At 35.1% G+C, this 27691-nt stretch overlaps 2 protein-coding genes across 4 annotated transcripts in view; one reads left to right on the plus strand and one right to left on the minus strand.

The window, feature by feature from the left end:
- Positions 1-5671, minus strand: part of TBCK (TBC1 domain containing kinase) — a 174089-nt gene extending 168418 nt beyond the window's left edge. For both annotated transcript variants that reach the window (XM_090266382.1, XM_090266383.1), the window contains exon 1: positions 5455-5671. In XM_090266382.1, the coding sequence (XP_090122508.1) occupies positions 5455-5647 (193 nt within the window). In that variant the 5' untranslated portion in view covers positions 5648-5671. The remainder of the gene's footprint in view (positions 1-5454) is intronic.
- Positions 5672-14430: 8759 nt separating this feature from the next.
- The window catches only part of AIMP1 (aminoacyl tRNA synthetase complex interacting multifunctional protein 1), a 37667-nt gene continuing 24406 nt past the window's right edge, over positions 14431-27691 (plus strand). Inside the window, exons 1-2 of one of the 2 annotated variants that reach the window (XM_090266385.1) lie at positions 14431-14580; positions 26435-26568. In XM_090266385.1, the coding sequence (XP_090122511.1) occupies positions 14579-14580; positions 26435-26568 (136 nt within the window). In that variant the 5' untranslated portion in view covers positions 14431-14578. The remainder of the gene's footprint in view (positions 14581-26434; positions 26569-27691) is intronic. The other variant, XM_090266384.1, reaches the window with a different exon arrangement.

Here is a 27691-nt window from a genome sequence, read left to right on the forward strand (position 1 = left end):
CTTAATTGATTTTCTCACATTCTTATTCCCTTCTAATATATATTTAATATTTAGTTGAAGTGATAAAATAATAAATCTGAATATGTCACTTCCTCTCTAGCTTTATTATTTGTTATTTTATCTCTTACTCACCAACTTTCATGCACACCCTCCTTCTTCCCCTGCTTCCTGCCTTAAGGTACTAGCACGGGGATTGCCATTGCTTAAAATGATCTTCCCCATTCCCTTTTCCTATCATGAAACATACCAATTAGGAGCACAGACTATTCTATCTGGGTGAAAATTTAATTTTAATACCCATTAGCCCTGTGGCCTTGGGGAAGTTTCCTAACCTCTCTATGCAGCAGTTTCCTCCTCTATAACATGAGGAAAACAATAGCACCAACCCCACACAGTTATTCTGAAGTTAAAATGAGTTAATTTATAATAAGATTCTAAAATAGTGCCTGGCACATACCAATCACTATCTGAGTGTTAGCTATTATTATTATTGTTATTCATTCCCCAGTTAAATGTGACTTCCTGAAGGAACACTTTTCTGATTCCTCCAAATCAATTTGCTCCTCCTACAATATAATCTACTCTGCAGTGTACAGTACTCTTCTTTTGTAGCACTTATTTAAATTCAAAAGATCTGTATTTTTTTTTTTATTTCATGTCCTTATTCTCCACTAGATAATGGTGGCAGGAACAATCTTGGTCTTGTTCAAAATGCACCACCAGTGTCTAGAATGGCACCTCAAAAATATAAGCATCTAATAAAAAATATTTGTTAAACGACTTAACTTGAGCAAAGGCATGATGTGGTCATTAGAAATGAGTAAGAGTCTCTTATGATGACAGCCATTATCTAAACAGAACTATTCTGTGTAGAAAAGATATATATTTATGTTGTAAACTAGGAAATAATACCTCAATAGCACTGATTTTAATATAAAACAAAAACATCAGAAATTATTAAAATGTGTATACTCCATTAATTATTTTAATTTTTATATTCTAAGTCTTCATATCTATGAGAGGTTTCCAAAGTGTTTGGCATTAGCCTGAAATTTGTCAGGTTTACAATAATTTAGAATAAAAATTTGTCAGACTTCTTCTGGAAACTCCTTCAAAATACATACCATAAACCGGAATATGCCAAAGCTTTATGATCCTAGGGAATTTTGAATCATTATTTTATGCAGTGAGCCATGATGCTTCATAGAATATCAAAGTTTCTCCCAGAGGTAATGAAGTATATACCAAACAAATGTTTCCAATACAAACCAATTTTTTTAAAAAGAAGTCATTAGAGAGTTTTCATCCTGAAACTCTGGATCAGTGTTTGAAAATAACTTCTGTTTGTTATAAAAACAATATAGTTTCACAGAATAAAATATGACAAAAATATTTAGGAATCATAATGTGCCAAATATAAGCCAGAGATATAGTGGCTTTATTTATAAAAAACAAATGTGACACTACGATGAACTTTAAAGAGTAGAACATATAAGAACTCTGAAATAATCTTTCTTCTAACAATATCTGATGAATGCCAAGAATCACTATATTGTACAAAAAGCCTGAATTTTATGTTTTAAATCAATGATAAGACATCAAAGTATTAAAAAGTATATTTTAAAAAAAGAAACTGAAGAGAGTACGACATTAAGAAGAAAGATAATAACGGCATTGAATAAGAGGACTAAATGGAAGATTAAATATTTTTTAAACAAAAAGGTAATTTGTGAATGTTTTAAGGTAATCTGAAAGGTTATTAGAATATAGTTACTGCATCATTCATTCATTATTCACTGTAAAACTGAAACTAGCTCATCAGCTTTTAAATATAATATTTAAATAATTATACAGTAAAACTGACAGAAAATTCTGTACTTAAGAAACAGTATTGTAAGTCAAGATGGCTAAGCTTTCGCCTCCAGTTACTCAAATTCAGGTGTTATGTAAAGGTATTTTATAAGTGATTAAAATCTATAGTAAGTTTACTTTCAGTAAGGAAGAATATCCCAGATAATCTGGGTAATCCTGATTCATCCATTTGTAGAGGCATCAGGAGCAAAATAGAAGCTTCACTGAAGAAAAAATTTCACCCATGGACTGCAGCTCAGCTCTTTGCCCAAGTGCGCAGTGTCCTCTGGATGCCATGCTTAGGGATTTCAGACTCGCCTTCCCAGCCTCTAGAATCTCATAAGCCAATTCCTAGCAATTAATATTTTCATATATATATGTATATATATATCTCTTCTGGTTCTATTTCTCTGAAGGAACTCTGAAATGATAGAGACACCTAGGTTGAAATTATATGCAGTTAAGAGATATAGAATAAATTATCTTATAGGTCCTTAACAATTCTGTCATTCTCTACCTGAATTTCAAATCTATTAGTTAAAATAATTTTGCTTTTGATTTCACTAGCAATGACCAAAAGATTCCTGGGTAATAAATATCAAATAAAATGGGATGGATGACAATTTACCACCTTCACTCTGCTTCTAAACACAGCTGAGATTTCAACCTCAAAGAAAAAAGATTAAAATTTTTAACAAATGTTTTCATGCTATATTTGCCTTTTTTCTGTTAATGATATTTTCCTCAACTTCACTTTTATAAACTGAAATCTCAAATTCTAATAAAATGTTTACTATTCTTGAGACTAAATACTTCACATCCCACTGAGTTAGCAAGAAACTAACATCACCTTGAATCAGTTTTGAACGATCCATATAAAACAGTGAAAGCCTGATCTCTGAGTTAACCCAACATGTGAAAACATAATGTTACTAAAACAGACCATGTGTCACATGTAACTCCAAACACAAAGGGGAAGGTGGGGGTGGGGGTAACAATGACAAGATAAAAGGTGTCTGCAGAGCAAGAACAGAATAAATGGGAAAAAGAACCCCAAATCAGAATTCTTTGAGAAGACATTGGGGTGGAATTCAAACCAAAATCATGTGTTGTTACATCATTGAGAAATACGGTAAGAAGACTGTTGAGTAGAAACTTCAAAATTTTCAAATTAAATGCAACTAAAATGACTGGGACGCTTTAGAACAAACAGACCCTTACATAAACACATATTCTAATTCAGTTATTTACTCCTTATGCACACAACTTTTCAAGACAATGAGCAATGCCAATATAAACAAGATAACCAAATATCCCGATCTTCTGGCAATCACTGATATTTTCATTCCAGCCCGTCAAACTTAAACTGTATGAATTTTATACTGACTTGTGTTACCCTAGAAGAGAGGGCTGCCAAGACCTAAGAGCAGAGAAAGCAGGGGAAGCAGAGTGACGAGCTACGTGGTGGACAGGCCTAAAGGGACTGAGCTGGCTCCAGCACTAACAGAGTGGGACACTGTCTAGGGCATCATGTCCTACCTGACACTGATAACTAAAAGAAGGTTCCTCTGTGCAAAGCAAGAAATAGTGTTCTCCAGAGAGATTGTGTCGTAAGATTTTTCCTGGTTCAGTGTTTACAGGGGCTCATTTAGGTAGAAGGAGCAAAAGAAGAAATATCTAGAACTATTGAGTAATTATCCCAAGAAAAGGAAGCCTAGGGGAAGCTGGATAGAGGATAAGACCCCAGTTATATGAAGTGAAGCTCTAAACAGACTCCCAGACACAGTGGAAAGAAATAAAGGGCACTTGAGGAGACAAGAATGAAGAAGACTTAAGAACTGAGCAAAGCGACAAGAGGTTGGGAAGAGAGGTGAAGACAGGCATACTTCAAATTTGCAGATGTAGTATAGCATGCAAGATTAATTATGGTTACCAATTACAGATGATAATGAGTATATCCTATATTGCCACCTTTGTCTAGCGTGGTTCTACTGCGCCAACCTGACAGTTGAAAGTTCTTTAGAATCTGTAGCTGGATATGGGATGGGGAAAGGTGGTGGAGGCATTCAGGGATTGACAACATCAAATTTCCATGATGTAAAAAGCCCCAAATGATTTCTATTATTTTTAAACATTTAGTTAGTGTCATCAAAGCCATTTATCAATAAAAACTTTAGCAAAAAATTTTATCTTTTTTTAACAACAAACTTGCCAAGAGTTTTTTAATTAAGTGTTCTGTACCTCAAATTTCTAATCTGTAAAGTGAGAATAATAATAGCTCCTACACCATCGTTATGAGAATTAAATTAAAATATATAAATCATTTAGAATACTGCCTAATACATAATACACACTCAATAACTATCAGCAATTAATAATGTATTACGAAAAACATTTTCTACTCAAGGTCTATAAAACTTTCAGAACAAATATTTTTAAGACACAGCCCAGACTACATGAAACTCTCATTTAACCTAATTTTCAGCAAAACAATATAGAGAAAATATAGTTTGCCTTTAATATTAGGTTGAACCACATGGAAATGCCATTTTATAGGAAAAAACATTCATTATCAGCAAGTATTATAAGATTAAGTTTACAAATTATTTTGTTAGAAATTAAATATATTTGACTGAGATGCATCTAAAATAATTTTTTAAATGGCACTTGAGCGTGCAATTAAGCTTCCCAAAATAATTTTAAAATAATTCAAATATTGCCACCATAAACATCTTTAGGTGTTCTATAGATTGAACATTTGTGTCCCCCACCAAATCCATAAATTGATACCTAACCCCTCAAAGGATGGTATCTGGGGATGGAGCCTTAGGGAGGTGGTTAGGTCATGAGTGCAGAGCCTTTATGAATTGGATTAGCGCTTTTATTAAAGAGGCCTGGGAGAACTCCCTTGCTCCTCCCACATGTGAAGTTATAGTGAGAAGAAGTGGGCCTCATTAGACATGGGATCTGCTGGTGCCTTCATCTCAGACTTCCCAGCCTCCAGAACTGTAAGAAAGATATATTTATTGTTCATAAATTACTCAGTTTATGGTGTTCTGTTATAGTAGTCTGAACGGACTAAGATATGGGATATGGAAGAACCTGATTACAGGTATACTACTAAAAAGGCAGTAAACATCTTGGTAGAACACTGACTTTTTAACCAATAGGGTTGAACTTTTCCACTTCAGTTCTCTAAATGGAATTCCGTATGAAAAGACTACTGCAGCTCCCCGCCGCACCAAAAAATTAGTGACTCCTTTCTCATTTGAAGAGACTTAGTCCAAATAACTACTTTCAATCATAAAATACAGTCCAATAGACAACTCTAAAGTTTCTGACATTATAACTTTCATTTCCTCCTTATAGAGGTGAAGAAATATGCTTAAGGATAACTGGTTTCCCTGAAAGATAAAATTTTAAATCCTGATTCTCGGATCTGAGGAACATAAATCATTCAAATGTAGTCAGAAAAACTCAAATGATTGGAGTTTTGACTGGAGTTTAGGAAGGGTAATGGACACACATATTGATTTCTTCATATATTCACTGCATATTTATAACCTAACCAAGGTAACAGAGTAGAAAATAGTAACAACTCACCATGCTTTCCCCGAGAAATATCCACATACTGGCACAGTCTGGGATGGGTGATAGTCTTAAGGATTTGAAAGCGCCCTAAAATTTTGATGGAATTTGGTGTGAGAGGAAGTCCATTGCTTCCACAAACATCATGTGGTAGAGCAGAGGCAAAGAAAGTAAAGGCACCCATTTCGGCGTCCTTTAGGGGAAACATCTTGGAGTCTTAGATCTTTCAAAATAATCTGAAAAAGGAGAGAATTTTTTTGGCAGATCAACCAAACATTAAACCAGTGTTTTTCACCTTAAATATGATTAACAATAAATATATAACTTGGAGGAAATGCCAATATATAAAGAAACTCCAATCTGAACACTTCAAAGTAAAATACATCAAATTTAAAAATTCCAAGATAATATCAAAAAGGAAAAACCACCCTATCAAAAAGGAAAAACCACCCTATCATAAATGTAAATTGCAGCTCTAAATCAAAATCAAAGATTTTCAATGGCATATAAAGGAAAACATGATATTTCCTCTTTAATGATGCTTGACAGTTTTAAGAGTTTAAAGGAAATTCATTATTGCATGTTTATTTCAATAAAGCTTTTCTCTTTACCTAAAGCTTGAAGAACCCAGACTATGAAGAACTTTTCCTTTATTACAGATGAGGAAAAGCGAGAAAACAGAGATATCTACCAGACACTTTAAATAATCAGGAACTCTATTAACAGCAGTAAAAATTCAACTAAATAACAGGAGGTACTATAATGTTACTTAAATGACTAGTCAATTTTTGTTCTTGTGCTAGGTGTTTTACATATGCTTTAATTCCCTCAAGAATCTTGATAAATATTATTGTCTCATGGTTAGAGACAGATGTTCCATGTGTAGATTCTGGGGGTCCCTTTGCACGGACTCCAAAAGAAATGGTGCTCCAGAGCTGTATAATAGATCAGCCTGGAGATTAAGAAACTGACTCCAGAATCAATCTGACTCACATTAAGACAACCATAGCAGAAAAGGTCCCGAACGAGAAAACCTCTCTTGCCCAGGTGTATTACTAAAAAGTGATTCCAATGGTCCAGTCCTGCAATCCTCCTTTCTCAGTGTTCACAATAAAAATCTAGGGTTCTGAATTAAGGCAATGGGCCCCTTTTCAAGTCTGTCCAGAAACTTCATCAAAAGAATTAAAACGTTTTAAAATGTGTTAACTCATAACAAGGAAGAGAACAGAAAAGGGCCACGAGCTGGTCAAACATTTCAATAACTACTGTGAAGCATTTAGCATAGGGAAGAGTACTGTTACAAGAAACAGAAAGATGGAAACTACAACCTATAATATAGTCGAGAAGTCTGCCCAGCCTCTTGAGATTCAGAGGCTTCAGATTCAGAGAATGCAGAAACAATGGTGAACAGCAGTCAGAAAAGGTTTTGAAATGAGAAAAGATGATGTGAAGAAGTCAGCTCTGCCACCATCTCCCAACTAGGGAATTATTTATCCTCCAAGCAAAAAAAAAAAAAAGTAAGGTTCTTCCTTAAAGAAATTAAACAAATTTAATGTGAAAATTACAATAAATAGCTGTGTGAAAACTACAATATATAGCTGCTATGGGTCCTGATGACAAAAGCAAAGTCCTCTTAATTCTGGATTTGTAGAAATCTTAGTTATGATCTGGCTGTCTACTCAGCCATCCTGAAACAGAGTATGCTAGTCAACAAGTCTGACAATGCAGGCAAAGCCCCTAGACAGCCTTCCATAACTCTTAAATAAGGAACTGTCCAGGAATCATCAGGTAGTTGAGGCAAAGAATAAAATAAACCAAGAAAAAAAAAACTTCCCTGGAGGCAACCAAAATAGCTTACGAAAAAAATCCAGAGAAGATACTACATCCATTATATAAAACAGGAGATACAGAAAAACATATTTCACAAAAGAGTAAAAAGGAATTACCAATATATATGAGAATATAAATAACCTCATTAATATTTAAGAAATGCTCATTAAAACCACATGAGTATTTATATCCACTAGATAGTAACCATTAAAAAGTCTGAAAATACAGAATATTAGGAGGATATGGAGAAACAGAATGGAAATTGGCAGAATCACTAGGGACAACAGTTTGACACTATTTTCCTATTCCATTCCTCCAGAAACTCCTACACATACAAAAATGATCAGGAGAGTACTGTTTTTTTATCCCAAAGCTAGAAACAACTTAAATATCCAAAGACAGTAGAATGGTTAAATAAATTGTGGTACATTCATATGATGGAAAAGTATAGAGGATGGAAAATAAGCAACCTGTAAAAACAGTTTTCAATGGCATAGATGAATCTTAGAAATATAATGTAAAGTAGGGAAAAAAGTCACAAAAAATTTCTGGCAATATAATCATAAAATTCAAAACAAGAAAAGCTAACTAATAAGTAACTCAGGAATAGCTACCTATAAGGTAAGAATATACTCAAAAAGTAAAAGAGTTTTTAAAAACCCACTTGTGGATAGGGTTATCATTGCATAAAAAGCAGGGGTGAGATTAAAAAAGAAGCCATAATCTTCAAAAATCTTCAGTAATATACCAATTCTTAACTGATGGGTTAGTGGATATTTAAATTGTTATTATGCTCCACAATTTCTATATTACATATCTCCACCTATATCTGTATGTGAGCTATATACCACATATTTCTAAATATTTAAGAAAATATTTTGTTTTAAAATGAAAAGTGTTTAAATACGATGAACTGCTGTTTAACAAAGGCCAAAAATTCAATTAGGAGCAGTCTTTTTAATAAATAGTGCTGGAAAAACAAGATATACATATGGGGAAAATTAACCTCAACTCCTAGATTTGAGATGGATTATAGACCAAAATATAAAAGCTAAAACGATAAGTCTTCTACAAGAAAACCTAACAGAATATCTTTGCAATTTTAGACTATGCAAAGAATTCTAAGGCATGATAAAAAAGCACTAATCATAAAAAGTGAACTTGATAAAATGGATTTGATCAAAATTAAAAACATCTACACATCAAAAGGCACCCTTGCTAAAATGAAAATTGAACCCAAAGGAAAATATTATATATATGATATTTTTATCTAATATATTCATATGTTTGTGCATATATATGATAATGAACGTGTATCAAGAATATATAAAGAATGCATACAACTTAAAAATAAGTCAATAAGTAAATGGGCAAAAGTCTGAAACATATACTTTCACAAAGGAGAGCATACATATAGACAATAAGCACAGGAAAGAGTTTTTAATAGCAGTAATCAGGGAAATGGAAACTAAAACCACAATATACCATTGCACACCTACTAGAATGGCTAAACTTTAAATGACTAGAAATACAAGTGTTGAGGAAAATGTGGAGCTGGAGCTGATATAGTGCTGTTGCTGGTGAAAGTGTAAAATGACATAATAACTTCGGAAAAGTTTGGAAAACTGTTCTAAAGTTAATAATATCCTGAGTTTATGACTCAGAAATCTTACTCCTACCAAGAAAAAAAGTAAAAATTTTGCCCATAAAAACACTTGTATGAGAATGTTCATAGTTGTTGTACTCTTAACAGCCCCAAATTGGGAGAAATGCACATGTCACATAAGTGAATGGATAAACAAATTGCACCATATTCATCCAAGGGAATTCTATTCATCAATAAAAAAGGAACAAACACGCCAAAATATGGATGTATTTCAAAAACATTATGTTGATGAAAGTAGACACAGAGGGTTCATATCCTATGACTCCATTTAAATGTAGATCCAACTACCTCAAAACTGGAGACAAACAGATGTTCCAGAAAATTAAGCTGCATGGAAGTCCAACAAATGAAGATATAAAGAAATACTCATTCGGACAGGTAGGAGGGGTGGAGCTGGGGCAGAGGATGCGATGTAGGTGGCAGCAGCAGCAGGCTGGCAGAAAGCGCAGTCACAGGTTTTAAAAAGTAGGGAGGGGTACCTGGGGAGTGTTCCCAGCACCAGACCAGACTGCAGAGCTCACGATCCCAGTGCTGGGGAGAATAAAGCCTCATTGCTTCTGACTGTGCAAATCAGTGGGGGTTGGAGTGGAGGAAGAAACTGCTGGTCTCTCAGCAGAGGCTGCTTGTTTAAAGGGTCCCAACTGTCCTAAAATGTCCACAGACTCACCCATTCTGGGAACAACAGCCAAGGCAAACAGCTGGAGAGGCGCCAGTCCCATACGGAAGTGGGAGAAATGGCTGGAAAAGGGGCAAGTGCTGAGCAAGTGGCATTGTTCCTTCTCAGACCCCTGCCCCACATACAGTACCACAACATGGTAAAACGGGTTGCCCATACTGACAAATACCTAAGGTTCTACATAAGACACAGGGGTAAACAAACATAGGAGTCTGTCAAGATGAGGAGACAGAGAGGTATGGCCCAAAAGACGGAATGGATCAAGGTTCCAGAGGGAGAACTAAGCTATGAGGAGATAACCAACCTAACAGATGTAGAGTTCAAAACACTGGTGATAAAGTTGCTCACAGGCTTGACTTAAGTATGGCAAATGCATAAGGGAAGAAGTGAAAGCTATGCTAAATGAAATGAAAGAAAACCTATACAAAAACAATGGTGAAGGGAAGGAAACTGGGGTTCAAATCAATGATTTGGAACAAAAGGAAGAAATAAAGTCAACCAGTACAAGAGGAGGAAATAAGAATTGAAAAAAAACGAGGAGAGGCTTAGGAACGTCTGGGACAACTTTAAACATACCAACATCCAAACCATAGGGGTGCCAGATGGAGAAGAGGAAGAGCAAGAAATTGAAAACTTATGTGAGTAAATAATGAAGGAAAACTTCCCAAATTTGGCGGAGGAAATACACATACAAATCCAGAAAGCACAGAGAGTCTCAAACAAGCTAAACGCAAGGAGGACCAAATCAAGACACACCATCATTAAAATGCCAAAGCTTCAAGATAAAGATAGAATCTTAAAAGCAGCAAGAGAAAAGCAGGGAGTTTCTTACAAAGGGGAGCCTATAAGACTATCAGCTGATATCTCAAAAGAAATTTTGCAGGCAAGAAGGGACTGGAAAGAAGTATTCGAGGTGATGAAAAGCAAGAACTGACAACCAAGATTACTCTATCCAGCAAAGCTATCATTTAGAACGGAAGGGCAGATAAAGTGCTTCCCAGACAAGGTAAAGCTAAAGGAGTTCATCATCACCGAGCCATTATTATATGAAATGTCAAAGGGGCTTACTTAAGAAATAGAAGATCAAAATTATGAAAATTATGAGCATTAAAATGAGAACTCAAAACTATCAACAACTGAATCTAAAAATAAAAACAAAATCCAACTAAGCAAACCAGAATAGGAACAGAATCATAGGTATGGGGATCATTTGGAGGGTTATTAACTGAGGAGAAGGGGGAAAAATGGGGAAATGGTGCAGGGATTAAGAAGCGTAATTGTTTGGTACAAAATAGACAGGGGGATGTTAAGAATAATGTAGGAAAGGGTGAAGCCAAAGAACTTATATGCATGACCCATGGACATGAACTAAGGGGAGTGGGATTGCTGGAGGGAAGGGGGCGTACTGGGCAGAGGGGAGCAAAGGGAACAAAAATTGGGACTACTGTAACAACATAATCAATAAAATATATTTAAAAAAGGTAAAATAAATAAACGTAATTCCAGAACTTCAGTTCTAAACTAGTGATAAATATAAAAACGTAAGTGCCTTGTGCCAGGAGGACGGAAGTAGACAGGGAAACGTAGTGCAAATATTCTACTTTTTGATTGGGGTGGTGCTTGTCACATGGATGTTTGTATGTATAAAAAATGTATCAAACTGGTTAATTAAAATCAGTTCAACTATATATAAATTGCAGATGAAAGATATATATTAAGTGAAAATAAAAAGTAAAATTAAAGAAAATTAAGAGAATATGAGAAAGGAATAATTAAAAATGAGTGCTTGATGTGATTACCATATTAGATAAGACATACTGTATTGGAAAATGAAGTTGAGACAATTGCTTAGAACATAGGGCAAAAAGGCAAATAGATAAAAACATATGGGAAGACAACAGACATACAGAATGAAGCCAAGAATCCAAGAATCACCTTAATGAATTTCAAAGGGGGAGAGAGAAAGAGAGAGAGGAACAAAGGAGAATAAATTATAATAAATAGAATAGGTGAAAATTCCTCATACATGAAGGGAAACATATACTTACAAATTAAAAACTCTTATAATTTTAAGGAGGATAAATTTTTAAAAATACACTGAGACATTTATTCTAGCCCCTTAGAATGAGGCAATTTCAAGGAGGATAAACCACACCAATATATATCATAATAAATTTTCAAAGCATCGAGCATAACTAAAAACTGTAATCATTTCTGAAAGCAAACAAATACTTCTGGCATCAACAAAATTAAGATCAGACTGGCATTCTCTACTTCTCATGAGGAACAATGAAAGTTAGAAGATGGTGAGATCAGGAAAGATTTGGTGTCTATACCCAGCAAAACTATCAAGCATAACAGCAACATAGTTTACAGCTATGCAAAAACTAACAAATAAAATTACCATCTACATATCTTTTATAAATAAGTTTCTCTAGGATGTACTATACCAAAACAGAGGAGAAAACCAAATAATAGAAGATGCTGGGTTAAGAAACACTACAACTTACCCAAGAGTTCAATGAATATAACCCAATATAGAAGCTGTACTAAAGGACTAGCATGAAATTTATTAAAATTAAACAGAAAGTGACTGGGATGCAAGGGGAACATCTTATAGCAAATAAATGAAATGGAACCTTGTCATACAAAGAATGAGAGGACGTAGTGAAGAAATCATACACCTTTTCCTACAAATAAATCAGTAAGTCCTTTGTGAAAGTGATGAGGGTTAAAAACTATGTAAGTACATGGTCCAAAAAAATTAGGCACAATTAATGATGGCATATTGTAGAGGAAGAAAGAAGAATCAATTTGATATATTACAAATATTTCGTGCAGCAGAGGAGTCATCAAATTAAAACACTGGGATGGAAATGTATCATAGCATACTTCTTGGTTCTACACTGAAGAATATTTACAGAGCCATAATACTGTAACACTTTATTGGTTTTTATAGCACATAAACAAAGCAAAAACAATTGTAGTTAAGAAATGTAAGTATTATTAAACTTGATAAACTATAAGTAAAGGTCCAGCTAAGGGAAGGTAGGAGTGGATTTGGTTTCTAATGTGGTAAAGAAAAAGGCAGTCACTGCTTTCCTCATTTTACCAAATAAGAAGCCAAATGTATTCCTGAAAATTGATGTGAAAAATCTGAGTTTACATTTATTTAGAATTGCAAAACTAACCAACACGAAAACTAAAAATTGTGGTAACTATTCAAAAATTTGGAGAAGAGAGGTTGTGGATGACATGAACTGTCTTAAGAAGACAATTTTTAAAAAGTTATTAGTTTAAATAATTATTCAACATACAGACCTAAAATTAGGTAAGGTTAAAAGTGGTTATCTCTGAAAAACAGGACTGAGGGGAGAAGGAAGACACTAAACTGTTGCATTTTATTATGCAATCTTTTTACGATATGATTAAAATTAGATGATTCCATAATTTAGACACCTAAAAATTAAATAACCAAATGAAGAAAATTCAATGTTATATGCTAATATTAGTTAGCATATAACATTTCATCATTGTTCTGCTTTAGCTACCTCTAGATGCGTGCAGAAAAAGGCTCATGCATAAAAAATTAGATTTTCTCATTTTGTGAGTGGAAGAAAGCTAGTGAATAAAAACAGCTGAGGTGAAACATTAGTTGAAGAGTAACAACGGTGTAAGCAATTAGGTTTGACACTTCATTCATTCAACAAGTATCTTGAAGAACCTATTTTAAGTCAGGTGTTTTTTCCAGTTGTGAGGTTAATTACAGTGAGCAAGACACAATCTGTGTCCTCAAAGAACTTGGAGTTGAAATGACTCAAACTGGGAAATCAAGGCCAAAAATAGGCAAAAAGATAATTTTATCGTGAATAAAAGTTTACAAAACTAGTTCATTCATTTTATATACCTCCCCTCAATAAACTGTCTTTTCTGTCCCAAACAAAAACAGGGACAAAGAGGCCTTGAAAAAGTGACCAGTGACAATTCTACAGTAACTCCCACTTGTTCCCTTTTTTTCCACTCCACAAGAAAATGACATCTCACTATTTGACTAAATGTTTGCATACCATAGACAGACCAAAGCAAGTGTTCACTTCTGTGGTGCGCAAGTTAGAGCCATTTCCATATTCCCTAACCTCCTCTTTACATCTTCCTTTGAGGCAGGGATGAAGTGGTTACTTTCAGAGGACGCGGGGAAACGTGTGTAGGCGGAAGGCGAGCCGCAGCTAGGGACGGGAAAAGCCCGGAGCAGCACGCAGCTCCTCGGGTCGGCTCGACCAGTCACTGCGGGTAGGCGAGGCAACTCGATGCACCTGCCATTCTTCTACCTCCCAACGTCCCACCCACTGCGACAAATACACGTGGGAAACCCAAATACCTGCCTCTGAGACTAGGGACGCAGGCGGACACAAAGACAAGGGGCTGGAACTTCTACACAGGACCTCAGGCTGTCGCTGTGGCTGGTGTCGTTGCTACTGCTTAGTGCACCAGGCCCTGCACTTCAGGGGCCGCTACAAGGGCCCGCTCCTGGGGTGCCCTTTGCCTGCGAGCAGCGGCAGCGGAGGTCCGCAGCTCAGAAGCCAGCGAGGAGTGCGAGCCCGTCCCCCTCCCCTGACAGCTCCCAGCTCTCCCCCACCCTCCACTCGGCCGGTCGTTTCCTCTGACTTCACAGCCTCCGCGCCATAATATTAACGAAAGACCCTGATGTTCGGCGTCTCGCCCCTTGCCCGACTTGGCGCCAAAATGTCGCGACCAAGGAGGAGGTACGGGGGTTGGCCTTACGGCAATGGCATACCGGCGGCGCGGTGTGGCCGCACACAGGAAGGGGACACCGTAGAATCTCTGAAACGTTCAGGCGTTTAATTGGGACACCACGTTGGGTCCTTTCTCACTGCCGTCTTGTGCGGGAGGCTGTTCCAACCTCCTCCCGGCTCAGGCTGCCCCGGCGGTGACTCGGACGCCGATTCATGTGAGTGACGCCTGCGGAGGGTCTTAGGGTAGGCGGATGGTGATCGTAGGAGGCCCCTTCCTTGACTTGCCCTTGAAAGGTGAGACCTGGCCTGTTGATACCGGTGGGAAGTCCGCTTACACAAGCAGCATTCTGGGCATGACGAAGTAGGGCAGAGCTTGGACCTTTTAAAGGAGCCAAGCTTGAGAAATGAGATGTGGGGCCGGGGGAAACGATGCTTCTCTGTGTTCACAAACATGTTTACTTCTCTCTCTCTGTGTGTGTGTGTGTGTGTGTGTGTGTGTGTGTGTGTGTCCGTGGGGGCGCGCGCGAGAGCCAAGGGACTGTCAGCGGAGGTGGTGGCAGGCAGGAATTCATTTATTTAGCAACCGCTGCGTTCTCGTCACTGTTGCAGGCGTTGGGGAAAGAGCAATGAACAAAACGGACTAAAATTCATACCTCCCTGTGGTTCACATTGAGGCAAACGTATACTAAACAAAGTTAAGAAAAAGCACTATATTTTAGCTTGTAATGAGTGCTAAAGAGCAAAGTAAAGCAGGGAAGGAAAATATAGATTGAAAGTTTAGTGTGGCCAGGAAGGTCTCACTGAAAAGATGGTTTTCCAGTAGGGAGCTATCAGAAGTGAGAGTATTAACCCTCCAGAAATCTTAGTGAAGTGCAGTCAGGCAGAGAGCAACCAGTCACTGCAAAGCGGTGACGCAGAAGCTCACGGAACAGCAAGAATCCTGTGGGTCAGAGTTGAGTAAAGGGGTTAAACTTGAGACAAAAATCAGAAAGCAGGAGCAGGTCATGAAGGATCCAAAGGACATCTAAGCCACTGGAGAATTTGCAGCGACACAGTGCTAGAGTCTGACTTCATTATCCAATTCAAAAATGGGCAATAGACACTTCTCCAAGGAGGACATACATACAGAAGGCCCATGGACACATGAAAAGATGGGCAACATCACTCATCATAAGAGAATTGCAAATCAGAACCATATTGAGATATCACCTCACTCCTGTCAGTGGCCATCATTAACAAATCAACAACCAAGTGCTGGTGATGATGTGGAGAAAAGGGAACCCTAGTGCACTGTTGGTGGGAATACAGGCTGGTGCAGCCACTATGGAAAACAGCATGGAACTTCCTCAAAAACCTGAAAATGGAACTGCCTTTTGATCCAGTGAGTCCACTGATGGGATTATATTCGAAGAATCCTGAAACACCAATTCAGAAGAACCTGTGCTCCCCTATGTTCATAGCAGCATTATTTACAGTAGCCAAGGGTTGGGGACAGCCTAAGTGCTCATCAGTTGATGAATAATGGATAAAAACTGGTTCATTTACACAATGGAATACTATGCTGCAGTAAAAAAAAGAAGGGATTATTGTTACCTTGTGTGACAGCATGGATGGAACTGCTGAAGTAAGCCCAGCAATGGAAGACAAATACCATATGATTTCACTTAGAAGTGGAATCTAATGAACAGAATAAACTAATGAGAAAAATAGAATAAGAGGCACAGAAACAGACTAACAGCTCTTAAGTGGCGGGGGGGGGACAGGGAAGTGGGGACTGGTTGAAAGAAGGTAAAGGGATTAGACAAAGAACACATATGCCTGACCCATGGACATAGACAATGGTGTGTGGATTGACTGTGGGGACAGAGAGTGGCTGACGGGAGGGGAGCAAAGGGGGAAAATTGGGACAACTGTAATAGCATATCAAAAAAAAATTTTAAAGGAAATAAAGGACCTGGCTGACTGCAATCAAGATAGACCAAGGGGGACAGGGTGGAGGAAAGATCATTAGGTGGCTTTTACAGTAATCCACAGGAGATGTGATGGTGTCTTGACTAGGACTGCTAAGGAACGTCCAATCATATTCTTAGTGTTTTTAATTTTTATATGTAAAGAGTATTAATGAATGGTGAGTTAACTTTCTTTTATTAGGTTTTGGAAAGACTTTAAAATATAAATTGTAGTCTAAATTTTGGCATGACAAGTGCAGTGAAATTCATAGCTTTGCCATTATTTGAATGAGTTTAGACAAGTCATAATTGCTTTGAGTTTATCTATAAAATGGAAATAACTCACCACATTATAAAGGTTAAATGATTATGTGTACTGTGCCTGGCTCATTAAAGTAATGGCTGTTAGCTGTGTTCTTATGTAAGCATGACCCTGGCTGGTTTGGCTCAGTGGATTGAGCGTCGGCCTGCGAGCTAAGTGTCGCTGGTTCGATCTTCCAGTCAGGGCACATCAGAGAAGGAAAACTCTGACTCCAAAAAACCTCCGCTGCCTTGCGGCATACCTCTTCAGGGGAAAGGCTAAGGGAGTAAACCCCGACAGAAAATCCGGAGCCGGAGTCCCTAAGGCGGTTTGACGTTGTAGTCAACACCGGCAACTCCTGCGGCGCACCTGAAGCCAAGCTGTATTGACTCCGTCTTTCCCTTGGACCCTTCAGCTGCGAAGAGAGGGGGGTTCTGCTGCATGGGCAACAGCAGACCCTCCATATCACCCTGCCCAGGCTCTGTAGCTTCAGCTTCACTGGAGAGGACACTCCAGCGTCATTGCAAGATGTCGATTTAACACGGGAGGAGACAGATACCGTGTCACTCCCGAGTCGGACTGCACAGCCATTCTCGGCGGTGCAGATAGACTCTTAAGAATCTACACCATCGTCTCTCGAGACGGACGGCTGCCGACTCCGACTATGTAAGCATAGGCTAAAAGGGAGCCACATACTAAACCTGGCAACCTCAGGAAAGGCTGCATGGTAGGCCCTACAAACTCAGACTTAGAAGCAACCACATAGGGTGGTCTGAACATTAAGAGTCCTAACTAAAAGCAGGTTATGGTAGGTAGTCATTTCCTAGGTCTGTAGCTTTCTTAACAAAGGTCCATTTTTACTTTTAAGTGAGCCTGTCTGTTGTCTTTTGCATCTAAGATACCATACCTTTGTCATTCAGAGTAATCTTTTTTCCCAGACCCCCTCAGAGGACAACCTCCACTGGAGTGCAGACCACAGAAACTCTCCTTTTTATTTTTTTAATCCAATTTCAGAGAAATCTCTGCTTTACTTTTTCCCGCCTTCTTAATCTACCACTAAAGGATTTCATATATCCCACCACCTTATGCATCTCACTTTGATTTTAATGTTTAAAATATGCTGTAAAACTGGCATTCTTCAGAGCATTTTTTCAGTCTATTGAGATATTGCTTCCTGGCAATATCCTCAGTTTGGCTCAAGTAAACTCAGAAATTCGTTCAGGTTTGGACGTTTATTATGTCAACATAAGAAATGGGAGAAAGACAGTGGTGCGTGCATCCGTGGGTGGGAAGGGCTGATTAAACCCTTTTGAAGAAAATCTGAACCAGGTGAAAGATGGCCCTGTTGTGTGGTACAAGGGCTGCGGGAAACCTAGACATACCCATTTTAAAATACGCATATTTCATTGGGCAGAGAGGTTTTCTATATTAATAAGCTAGTTTTTGAAATACATGGATTGCCCTCTTATAACTGCCTCATACCTGTCCTTTCATGGCTATCCTTTAAATCATTTAGGATTCCAAGTGTCCTCATTATAAAGGGGAAAAAACCTCTCTGCTGAGTAAAAGAAAACAATCAAGAATAAATACATATTTCCAGTTACAAAGATTAAGTCATGTGGATGTACAGCATGGTGACTATAGTTAATTTTGTATTGCATATTTGAAAGTAGGTAGGAGAGTGTATCTTGAAGGTCCTCATTAAAAGAAAAAATTTGGAACTTATGTTTGGTGAAGGATGTTGACGATTGTGGTGTTCATTTTGCCATGTACTATATACAAATTTCAAACCATGTCATGCATCTGAAACTACTATAGTGTTATATATCAATTACACCTTAATAAAAAAAATTAAAAATTAAAATAAGTTTTAAAGTCATATAGCTTATTGGTGACAAAGCTAGAATTTCAGTTCATTCCCTGATTACAAGCTAAATACATAAATAAATACGAACTTTCAGAAAACAAAGTTTTGATTTTTTTTTTAAGATTTTATTTTTAGAGAGAGGGTAAGGGAGAGAGCAAGAGAGGGAGAGAAACATCAATGTGTGGTTGACTCACACATGTTCCCAGCTGGGGACCTGGCACACAACCCAGTCATGTGCCCCGACTGGGGATGGAACCCAGTGACCCTTTGCTTCTCAGGCGGATGCTCAGTCTTACTGAGCCACACCAGCCAGGTCTATCTTTCTTTATTTTGGCAAAGGTTGTTGAAAGATCCCTGGGATTACTGGTGGTTGCTGCTGCTATATATTTTGAGTGTCTCTGGGATGTATTGTTTTAACAATACTGAGTTTTATTATTTACCTTTAAAAATTCTGACTTTTGACTCATATATCCTAGCAGGAGTTTTAACCTAATTCTAAAAAGCACCATATTTTGTAGCACTGTAATAAAGATGTTCTCAGGGTAGGGTAACTTGGCAGTTAAATTGCAAAGCATATGGAGGAAAGAATTTTGAAATGTAAGAATATGGATTATGGTAAGAGAAGAGAAAAAAGGGATTCAAATTACTGTAGCTTATCAATTGTGATATGCACATCGTTTTCATATTGGTGGTATGTTTTATAATTATTGATGTGTTAAAAATCACTGTAGCCTAAGTGGCAGTTGTGACTTAGTTGTCAATGTCCACGCTTAATGTAAACTTGGTCATAACTATTAATATTGTCATCAGTTCAGTTGATTTAAGTGTACTGTTGGAGTGTACTTATGGAGTGTAATCTCCATTTCAAGTATCATTTAAAAGATGATTTAGCATTAAAATGAAAAGTTCTCGTGTATGCATAAATAACAGGGAACCAAGTGATATAAGATAAAAATAGAGCTAAATTTGAAAGAGGTTGTTCGATAAAGGATGCAAGTTGTGCCTAAGTGATGAGAAAGCATTGGGTTAATCAGCAGTGTTTTTTTTTTTTTTTAATAATAGTATGTAAAATAATAGGGCATCTTAGATTTGATGAAATACGGTATTTTGAGTGTCTTAGAAGAATATAAATTTTTACCTAATTGCAGTTCTGAAACAGTGCAGTCAGATGTTTTGGGAGGCAGAAAGACAGTTTCAAATTTCTGTAGAGTTCCTATACTATAAAGTAAAATTTAAAATCTGCACTTACAACTTTGTTTTAAAACAATAGCTTATTTGTTTATATTTAGTTCCTAACATTGAGAGCCTGGGGCAGGGGATTTGTTATTTAAAATTACTGGCAATTTAGAACCAGAGTGGGAAAGATCATTGAGGAGATTGATTAGTTAAAGGGAAGCCATTTAGAAATGATAAGAATTATTTCAGAAATAATCTTTTATACATATGTTTTAATGAATAAGACATATTCTAGTTTCACATAATTGCTAAAATCAGCTTTAGCTCTAAGAAAGTTTTTATGATTAGAGGCATCTAATGATGGCTTCTTAGATTTGATGAAATATGATGAACATTAGAAGAATATGTGAAGGGCAGAATAATTTAGATAATACTTTTCAAAAGCTTTTTGTCATAAAAAATATGTTCATTTTATTTTTTTTAATTTAATAAAGGGAAAATAAGTCCTGACTCTCACTACCCAACACAGTTAACATAGTCACATACTTTTTTATTTTGTCTCTTTAAATGTTTTATACTTATTACTGTGTATGTAATTAAGTATATCCACTTTAATCTCATTATCTTTTAGCACATACTAAGCCAGCATTCCCAAACAGTTTTAGTGAAAACTAGTTCCATAAATATTATTAGGTGTTTTTCGGTTAGGATTCTGTGGTTAAATACATTGAGAAATGCTTAATAATTATATCCTTTAGAGAAATTATAGCTTGGGCATTAAAAAAAGATAACTCCAGAGTCAAGCAGACCTAAGTTTCAGTTCTCATTTACTAACTAGTGGCATGACCTGGGGCAAATTAATTTCAATTCAAGTTTTCTTCTCTGTATAATGGAGATAATTACAGTATTGATAGGTCTTTGGAAAGCCAGCTTATAATAAACAGTCTACAAATTTTCCTGTGAGAAGCCCTATGCACATTAGCATGTTAAAAGCTGTGAGGAGCCCTGACTATCTTGGCTCAGTTGGTTAAGAGTTTTCCAGCAAAGTAAAAGGTCACTGGTTTGATTCCTGGTCAGGGCACACGCCTGGGTTGCATCTGGTCCGTTGTTGGGGTCTGTGTGAGAGGGCACCAATGGATGTTCCTCTCTCACATCAATGTGTCTCTCCTTCCCTCCCTCCCTTCCCTTCTCTCTAAAAAAAATTAATAAAATCTTCATTTTAAAAATGCTGCTAAGGAGACTAAAGAAACAAAGTTTTGAAACTCAATGAGTAATTTTATATATATATATATATATATATATATATATAATTTCCATGGAGCACTTGGCACAAAATGGTGGAATAAGCACTGGGTTGAAGGTAAAAGATTTGTCTGAGCTTAATCAATGTTGTTAAACTAGGACAGTTGTCCTAAACATTACTTTATTTTAAAAAAATTGTCCAATTTACTGTGTTCTCCCATGTGTCTGAAAACTTAGTGAATACTAAGAATATGTTTAAATGTTCTGTCTCCTATAATCTCAGCACATGGTTGAAAATCAGAGACTCAATAAAATTGAGGTCATGAACTTTATGGGGACCTTGCAGGTAACAGAAATGGAAGAGACAGGGAGTGGTGAAGTCTGTTTTGCTTGCTTAAAGGCGTTAGCTTTCAGTTCCAAACACTGTTAACCCTGGAACACAAAGGCATCCCTGATCTGCGCAGTGACAGGGTAACCCCAGCAGGCTAGATAGAGATCAAGAACAAACCCTGAAGAACATCAACATAAAGTATATGTCAAGAGGAGGAGCCCTAAGAGGAGGTGCCAAGGATGTAGAAGGTGAAATCAGGTGATAAGTATCCTCATTTTATAAATTAAGAAAATGAAACATAGAGAAATTAAGTAACTTTACCAAGGTCACACAGCCTGTTAAGTATGTGGTTCAACCAAGATTTGTTGTCTGTAAACACTTAAAAAAAAAAAAAAAAATCTACACTCTGCTGCCAGGGCTAGTGATCATTAATTGCATGTTACTAGAAAACTTTAGCATAATCTTATGTACTCTACCTATATTTTTGAAAAATATAAATCACGGTTAATTAATAAGAAATAGAAAAATGTTAATAGAGCTTCTAATTCTAAAAACTAATACCTCTTAGCATTTGACAGAAGTTTTGTCAACATGTAGACCTGACTAGAAACTAATCCAGAATATCCACACGAGTTATTTTAATATTGGGATCATAAATAATATTGCCAAGATAACCAGTTATCTAGTAGAGAAAAAGTAGACTAGGGTTAGCAGTTAGTGTGTTTTATTTTGCCACAAAAACTTGCTTACTGCCAGAGAAATTACTAAGATATTTACTCTTCTCTCGAGACTTCTTTTGTAATAGTATTGTTGATATTGTGGCAGTTAAAAGTAGTATAATATATCACTATATGGTATATAGCATAATGACATGGAAATTTGAAAAATTATTAATTATTGCATAACCAAGTGAGGACTTTATTCACTAGTAATTAGAATGCAGAGCATTCTCAATTCAATTTCACATACTCTTATGTTTATGGTTTGATAAATTATTTTAATAGACTATTTTTCAGAGCAGTTTTAGATTCATAGCAAAATGAGCAGAAAGCATTCAGTGAGTCAATTTTAATTTTTTTTCCTTCCCTTAAACCAGAACAATATACATGATTCTCATAAAACAATTTTTATCTTGGTATTCTTGGCTAGTTTTGTGCCTTTGGCAAATTGGTATGTATGATTTCTCCTGGATTGCTTTGCTTTCTGAGCTAGAGCTGAGAACTTATATACCAGCGTTTAGAAGACATTCAGACTGAGATCAGCGGCATGCCTTTGAGTGTTCTTTCTTTGTATAATACTATTTGTTTAAATAAATCTCAAGTCTGTTATTTTTGGAGTTTTCACAGTTATGATGACAGTATTTATTTGTAAGGAAAAGTGCAGAGATTTTCAATAGATTGTTGTCTTACTGTAGTCCCCTGGACAGGAATAATTAGATATATTTTACACACTATTACAATCACAAAATTTAGAATTAACGTAAACATATTGATATTTATCACCCCCATGCACAGTCCCCCGCAAATTAACTTGCAGCTTAGCTAAATAGTAAGTACATTTTAATGTTAATCTCTGTAATTTATATTTTTATTATTTGTTATGTTCTTAACCCTTAAGAAAAAAAATATGCCTAATGATATAGAAATTATCACATAGGTAACCCACTATAATGTGAGTTCGAAGGTGGGCATTGTGTATGTATATCCTGTCTTTTTTGGGTTCCCCAAACTTTGCTCAGTGCCTTACATATATTAACCATGTGGCAAAAATGTTAAGTATTGAATATTACTAATGATATCTCATTTTGCCCCACTCTGAGATATATAAAATCATCTCCATTTTACAAATGAGAAAACAGACTCAGAAAGGTTAAGGAAGTTGAAGTTTATACAGCTCTTAAGTCACCGAGGGGCAAAGGGTTTGATCTAAGGTTCATGTGATTTTTAAGTCCGTGTTCTTTTCTTTAAATTTTATTATATTACTCTTATTGTATGTTCTTATTATTCAAAGTAAAGAGAAGTGATAATAGTATGTACCTTATGGTATGGTGATGATTAAGTTAATATAAAGTGCTTATACTAAAGTATATATAAAGTGCCAGATACTGAAGACAAAGTAAACACTAGCTGTTATTATTACCTAATAATACCTGTCAGGAAATTTGAAATGACTTCTAGTAGTATCCATAATTATTATATATATGAATGGTTGAATAGCATCATTCATCCCTTTCTATTCTCAGTATTTTAAAACTTCCTGGCCTAAATATGTGTTTTCCACTAATATTTCTCTGTTATTAATATGTTATCTTTTTTCCTTTATTTCTCGTATTTTATCTCATTATATGGTTGGAAATAAATTTCTTTTTACTGAATATTTCAGGTGATAGACATTTCTGAGTCCTGGTTTTATTCACCAATTTGCAATTTAAACTAGACCTAATCTAAGCAAGTATTTGTAAATTTATAACCCAGTATATAAAGTATATTTATTTTATACTATATATATTTTAATAAACTAAATATATAAAATCTACATATATATATATATATAGCATATTAGTGTCCTGCAGTATTTAAGTTAAAGCATAAGAATTATCTAAAAGCTGAATGTTTTACATGCTTTTTTGTATTTGTGTGAAAGACAGGTAGATAAATACATTTGACTTACTCTTCAGTAACCTATTTTATATGTGGGAAGATATGTTTCTTATTTAACATTTTATTGAAAAGTTCATACAGTGTACTTATAATGTTGTTCGAACTAAATTTTTTAACTGGTTGTTTGTTAAACTGTTTCCTGAAAAACTGGAATTATTACTTAGTCTTAACCAGCTGTAATCCTTTTTGTGTTTTCAGTTTACGATGATAACATTTTGGTTTTACAAAACCTGGATGGCAGGTCTTTTCATTTTATATTTCTTAATCTCTTAACACATTTAGATAACTGACTTTGTGTAATTTTATGACTATCTCATTTATATTTTTTATCAGTATCAACAAAGTTTTACCACTTTGCTTTATTACATTGTTTTCTCTTAGCTGATGTGTATGTGTTTAATATATTCAACTCATTTGTGTTTCTTTATTTTCAAACATGACATTCTTCCTAAGCTATGCCAGTGCTTCAATATGTATTATAAAAGTTGTATTAAATTATTTAACTTTTATAACTATTTTGCAGGTAAATAGTTTTATAAACTTAGTGAAATTATATATCATTTTTTCTTTTAGTCTAGAATTTATGGTCTATATTTTGCAAATTATTGTTAGTCTTAATTTTGAAACTTTGTGTGAGTCAGGGCATGTTTTCATGTTTTGCTTTATCAGCAGTTTGGCTGGTATTTGAGATGACTTTCTGGATCTGTTGAAGAATTCATGAAAGCTGTTTTACGTTAAAATCTCTTTGTTTATTTTCATTTAAGATGCTAGTTTAGGGTCTTTTTCTAAAGTGTATCATTAATTTCACATTTATTTTAGTATTACACATCAAATTTTTCTTTGCCAGAGAAGTCAATGTTACAAATTATCCCAAATCAAATAGTCATTAGTTTACTTTTTTGTGATAGCTGTATTTCACCTATTGAATATATTTGGTCATTATTTACCTTAGGCTAAAATACACTTTAAGAGAGCTATAACTTGGTTACTAAAAAGTTCACAAAACCTACACTTTTTATTTTAACTTATGTCATATATACATTACTATTTTTCTCTAAAATTCTGAATTTGCAAACATTTGAGTAACAACATGGTATTCTATGTTCATTTGTTAAGTATTGGGAGAATTTAAAGATGCTGTTTGTATTTTCAATTTTTGTACCTTTTTTTTTTACTCTATATTCTCCTAATCTGTTAAGTAATAGTTCATGTAGAAAATAAGCAGTTTACCATGTCTTTCGCAGATTAACCCCCATTTATATTTTATTCATTTACTAGATACTTTATTTTTATAATACTTTTTGTTGCTTCTGTATCATTGTCAACTTAAAGTATTTTTGAGAATTGGTTTTTCTTTTATAAAAAAAGAAACATTTTAGAATGTTTATAATATAGAATCAAAGTTACATACTGTAAAATTTTAAAACAGTCATATCATTTGTTCATTATTAGCAATGTTTTAAAATAAATTTACTATGTATTGAGTGTGCATCATTTATTTAAAATCAGAATTGTTTCAGGAATGTTTTGTAATTGTTATACTTTATATTATGAATTATAAATTGTTATGCTTTTAATTATATAATGAGGTAAAACGATTTGTAGTATTTTTCATGATCAACTGTTTTTAATGTGATGAATTAATCTTGGAATTTTTGCTTCTGCATTTTTATGTATATAAAGGATTTTTTCTAACTTCTATGAGTTATTATAAAATTAAAATTCTGATTTCTTTTACAAATGTAGATTGCTTTTGAGTAGGCATACAATTAATATTGATGTTTTCCTAAATGCTGATCTTTTTCTTTTAATATTTGTCTTTCCTAATCACATGTTCTTTATTAAAATTGTGCATAATTAAACAAACAGTAGAAATAAACCATATGCAAAAATAACATACTAGAAGGAATTTAGCAATTCTTTGCAACACAGGTGTGGTGTTCAGTTTTAGCTTAAAGTTATTGCTATTCTTTTCCCTTAGTGTTTCTGTTTTGTCATGATGTTCTGCAATATTTTAAGCTTTCTTACGAGCTTTACAACCTAAAATGTGGTTAGCCCTGGTGAGTGTGGCTTAGTTGGTGAGAGCATTGTCCAATAAACAAAATGTTGCAGGTTTGATTCCCAGTCAGGGCACGTACCTAGGTTGTGAGTCTGTCCCAGTCCGGGCACATACTGGAGGCAACCAATCAACGTGTTTCTCTCTCTCCCTTGCTTCTCTCTTGCATCGGTGTTTCTCTCTCTTCCTCTGCCCCTTCCTGTCTAAAGGCAATAAAAAAGGTCCTTGGGTAAGCAGTTCAAAAAAATGTGTTTAAATAGCATGGTTTCTGCATTTAGGAAAAACAATGATCTCTTTCATACAAATTTGGGAATTAGTTTATTTAATAATTCTACCTTTGGTTTGGTTCGTAGGAAATTTTTTTTTCTAATATATTGATCTGGTGCATAGGAAATATTTTTCTTTTTAGACTGCTTGTTCACAGTGTCCTTTAAAATAAATTTATTCCTTCTACAGTATAATTTATCACTTTTATTTTTTCACTTAGGATTTTCTGCCGTTTCTTGACAAAAATGGCAGCCAGTGATGCTGTTCTGCAGAGACTGGAACAGAAAGGTGCAGAGGCAGATCAAATTATTGAGTATCTTAAGCATCAGGTTGCTCTTCTTAAGGAAAAAGCAAGTAAGAAAAATTTAAATTTTCTAAGGAGATAGTTAAAATGAATTCATATATTGACAAACAAAAAAAAGTGTTTACCACATAAATTGTTACTTTAAATTGATGATAATTTTTATATTCCTTTAATATTTTAATCTTGAGTGGAATATTAGTACAGGATTAAGATAAATTAATACTGTTATATAGTGAATGTATGATGTAGAGAAAGCAATGTATTTCCAGACTGCTGAGGTGAAAGTAACGTTTAAAATAAATTGGTATTGAATTACAGATTAAAAATGAAGAATATTGGGTGAAATCAAATATGAACTGAAATATCTCCTCTAACCTTGTATAGAAGAAAAATGTACACTTTTATATTACTCTCTACTAAGGCATTTTCGGAAATGATTTTTAATTTTTTTCCAATACTTTAAGTTTCAGTTAGAAATTGCTATGGTGTGTATAAAAATATCAAATCTGAATTTCTGCTTTTAGGATTTAGGTTGATTTTTGTTTGTTTACATATATTTTGTTTTTCAATAGCCAATATTAATGTTGTAGTGAAAACTCCAAAATCTTTATCTAGCATATGTCAGGACATTGGCATTCCTGGCCACAGCCCAGTAAATGCCAGTAATGACTCCCATTATTTGTTATAATCAGAAAAATTCCCTTAGGTTTTCAAAATCCCGCTTATGGAGCACTACCGACCCCACTGAGAATCATTGTTTTTCTTTTATATTTTTGTATATGCTGTTGTTCACCTTTTACACACATATTATTTCATGAGCAAATCTTTGAATTTATTTCATTCATTAAATGTTTGCCCAGCTTAATTTCTGAGACATTAGGAATAAAAGACTATTCATCTACTTTTACAGGTTATGACTTAAAAAATGAGAATAGTTTTTTATTTTATGGTATCATTATTAGATCTCAGACTTTTAAAAAATAATTTAATACATCTAACACTTATCTTTCTTACAGTTTTATCTGTTACTGACACTTTGACCCAAATACTTAAGTTGGCATAAGCATCTTTACAGAAACTAGGAGAATTGGTTCATAAACAAAACCTTTTCTGTTCAATTCAGATTTTCTCGCTTTTCTCACTTTTAAATATCATGTTGTTTTAATAATACTA

This window comes from Furipterus horrens, unplaced genomic scaffold (genome assembly GCF_987537825.1).
Source record: "Furipterus horrens unplaced genomic scaffold, mFurHor1.1.pri manual_scaffold_2, whole genome shotgun sequence".
In the NCBI taxonomy this organism is placed as follows: domain Eukaryota; kingdom Metazoa; phylum Chordata; class Mammalia; order Chiroptera; family Furipteridae; genus Furipterus; species Furipterus horrens.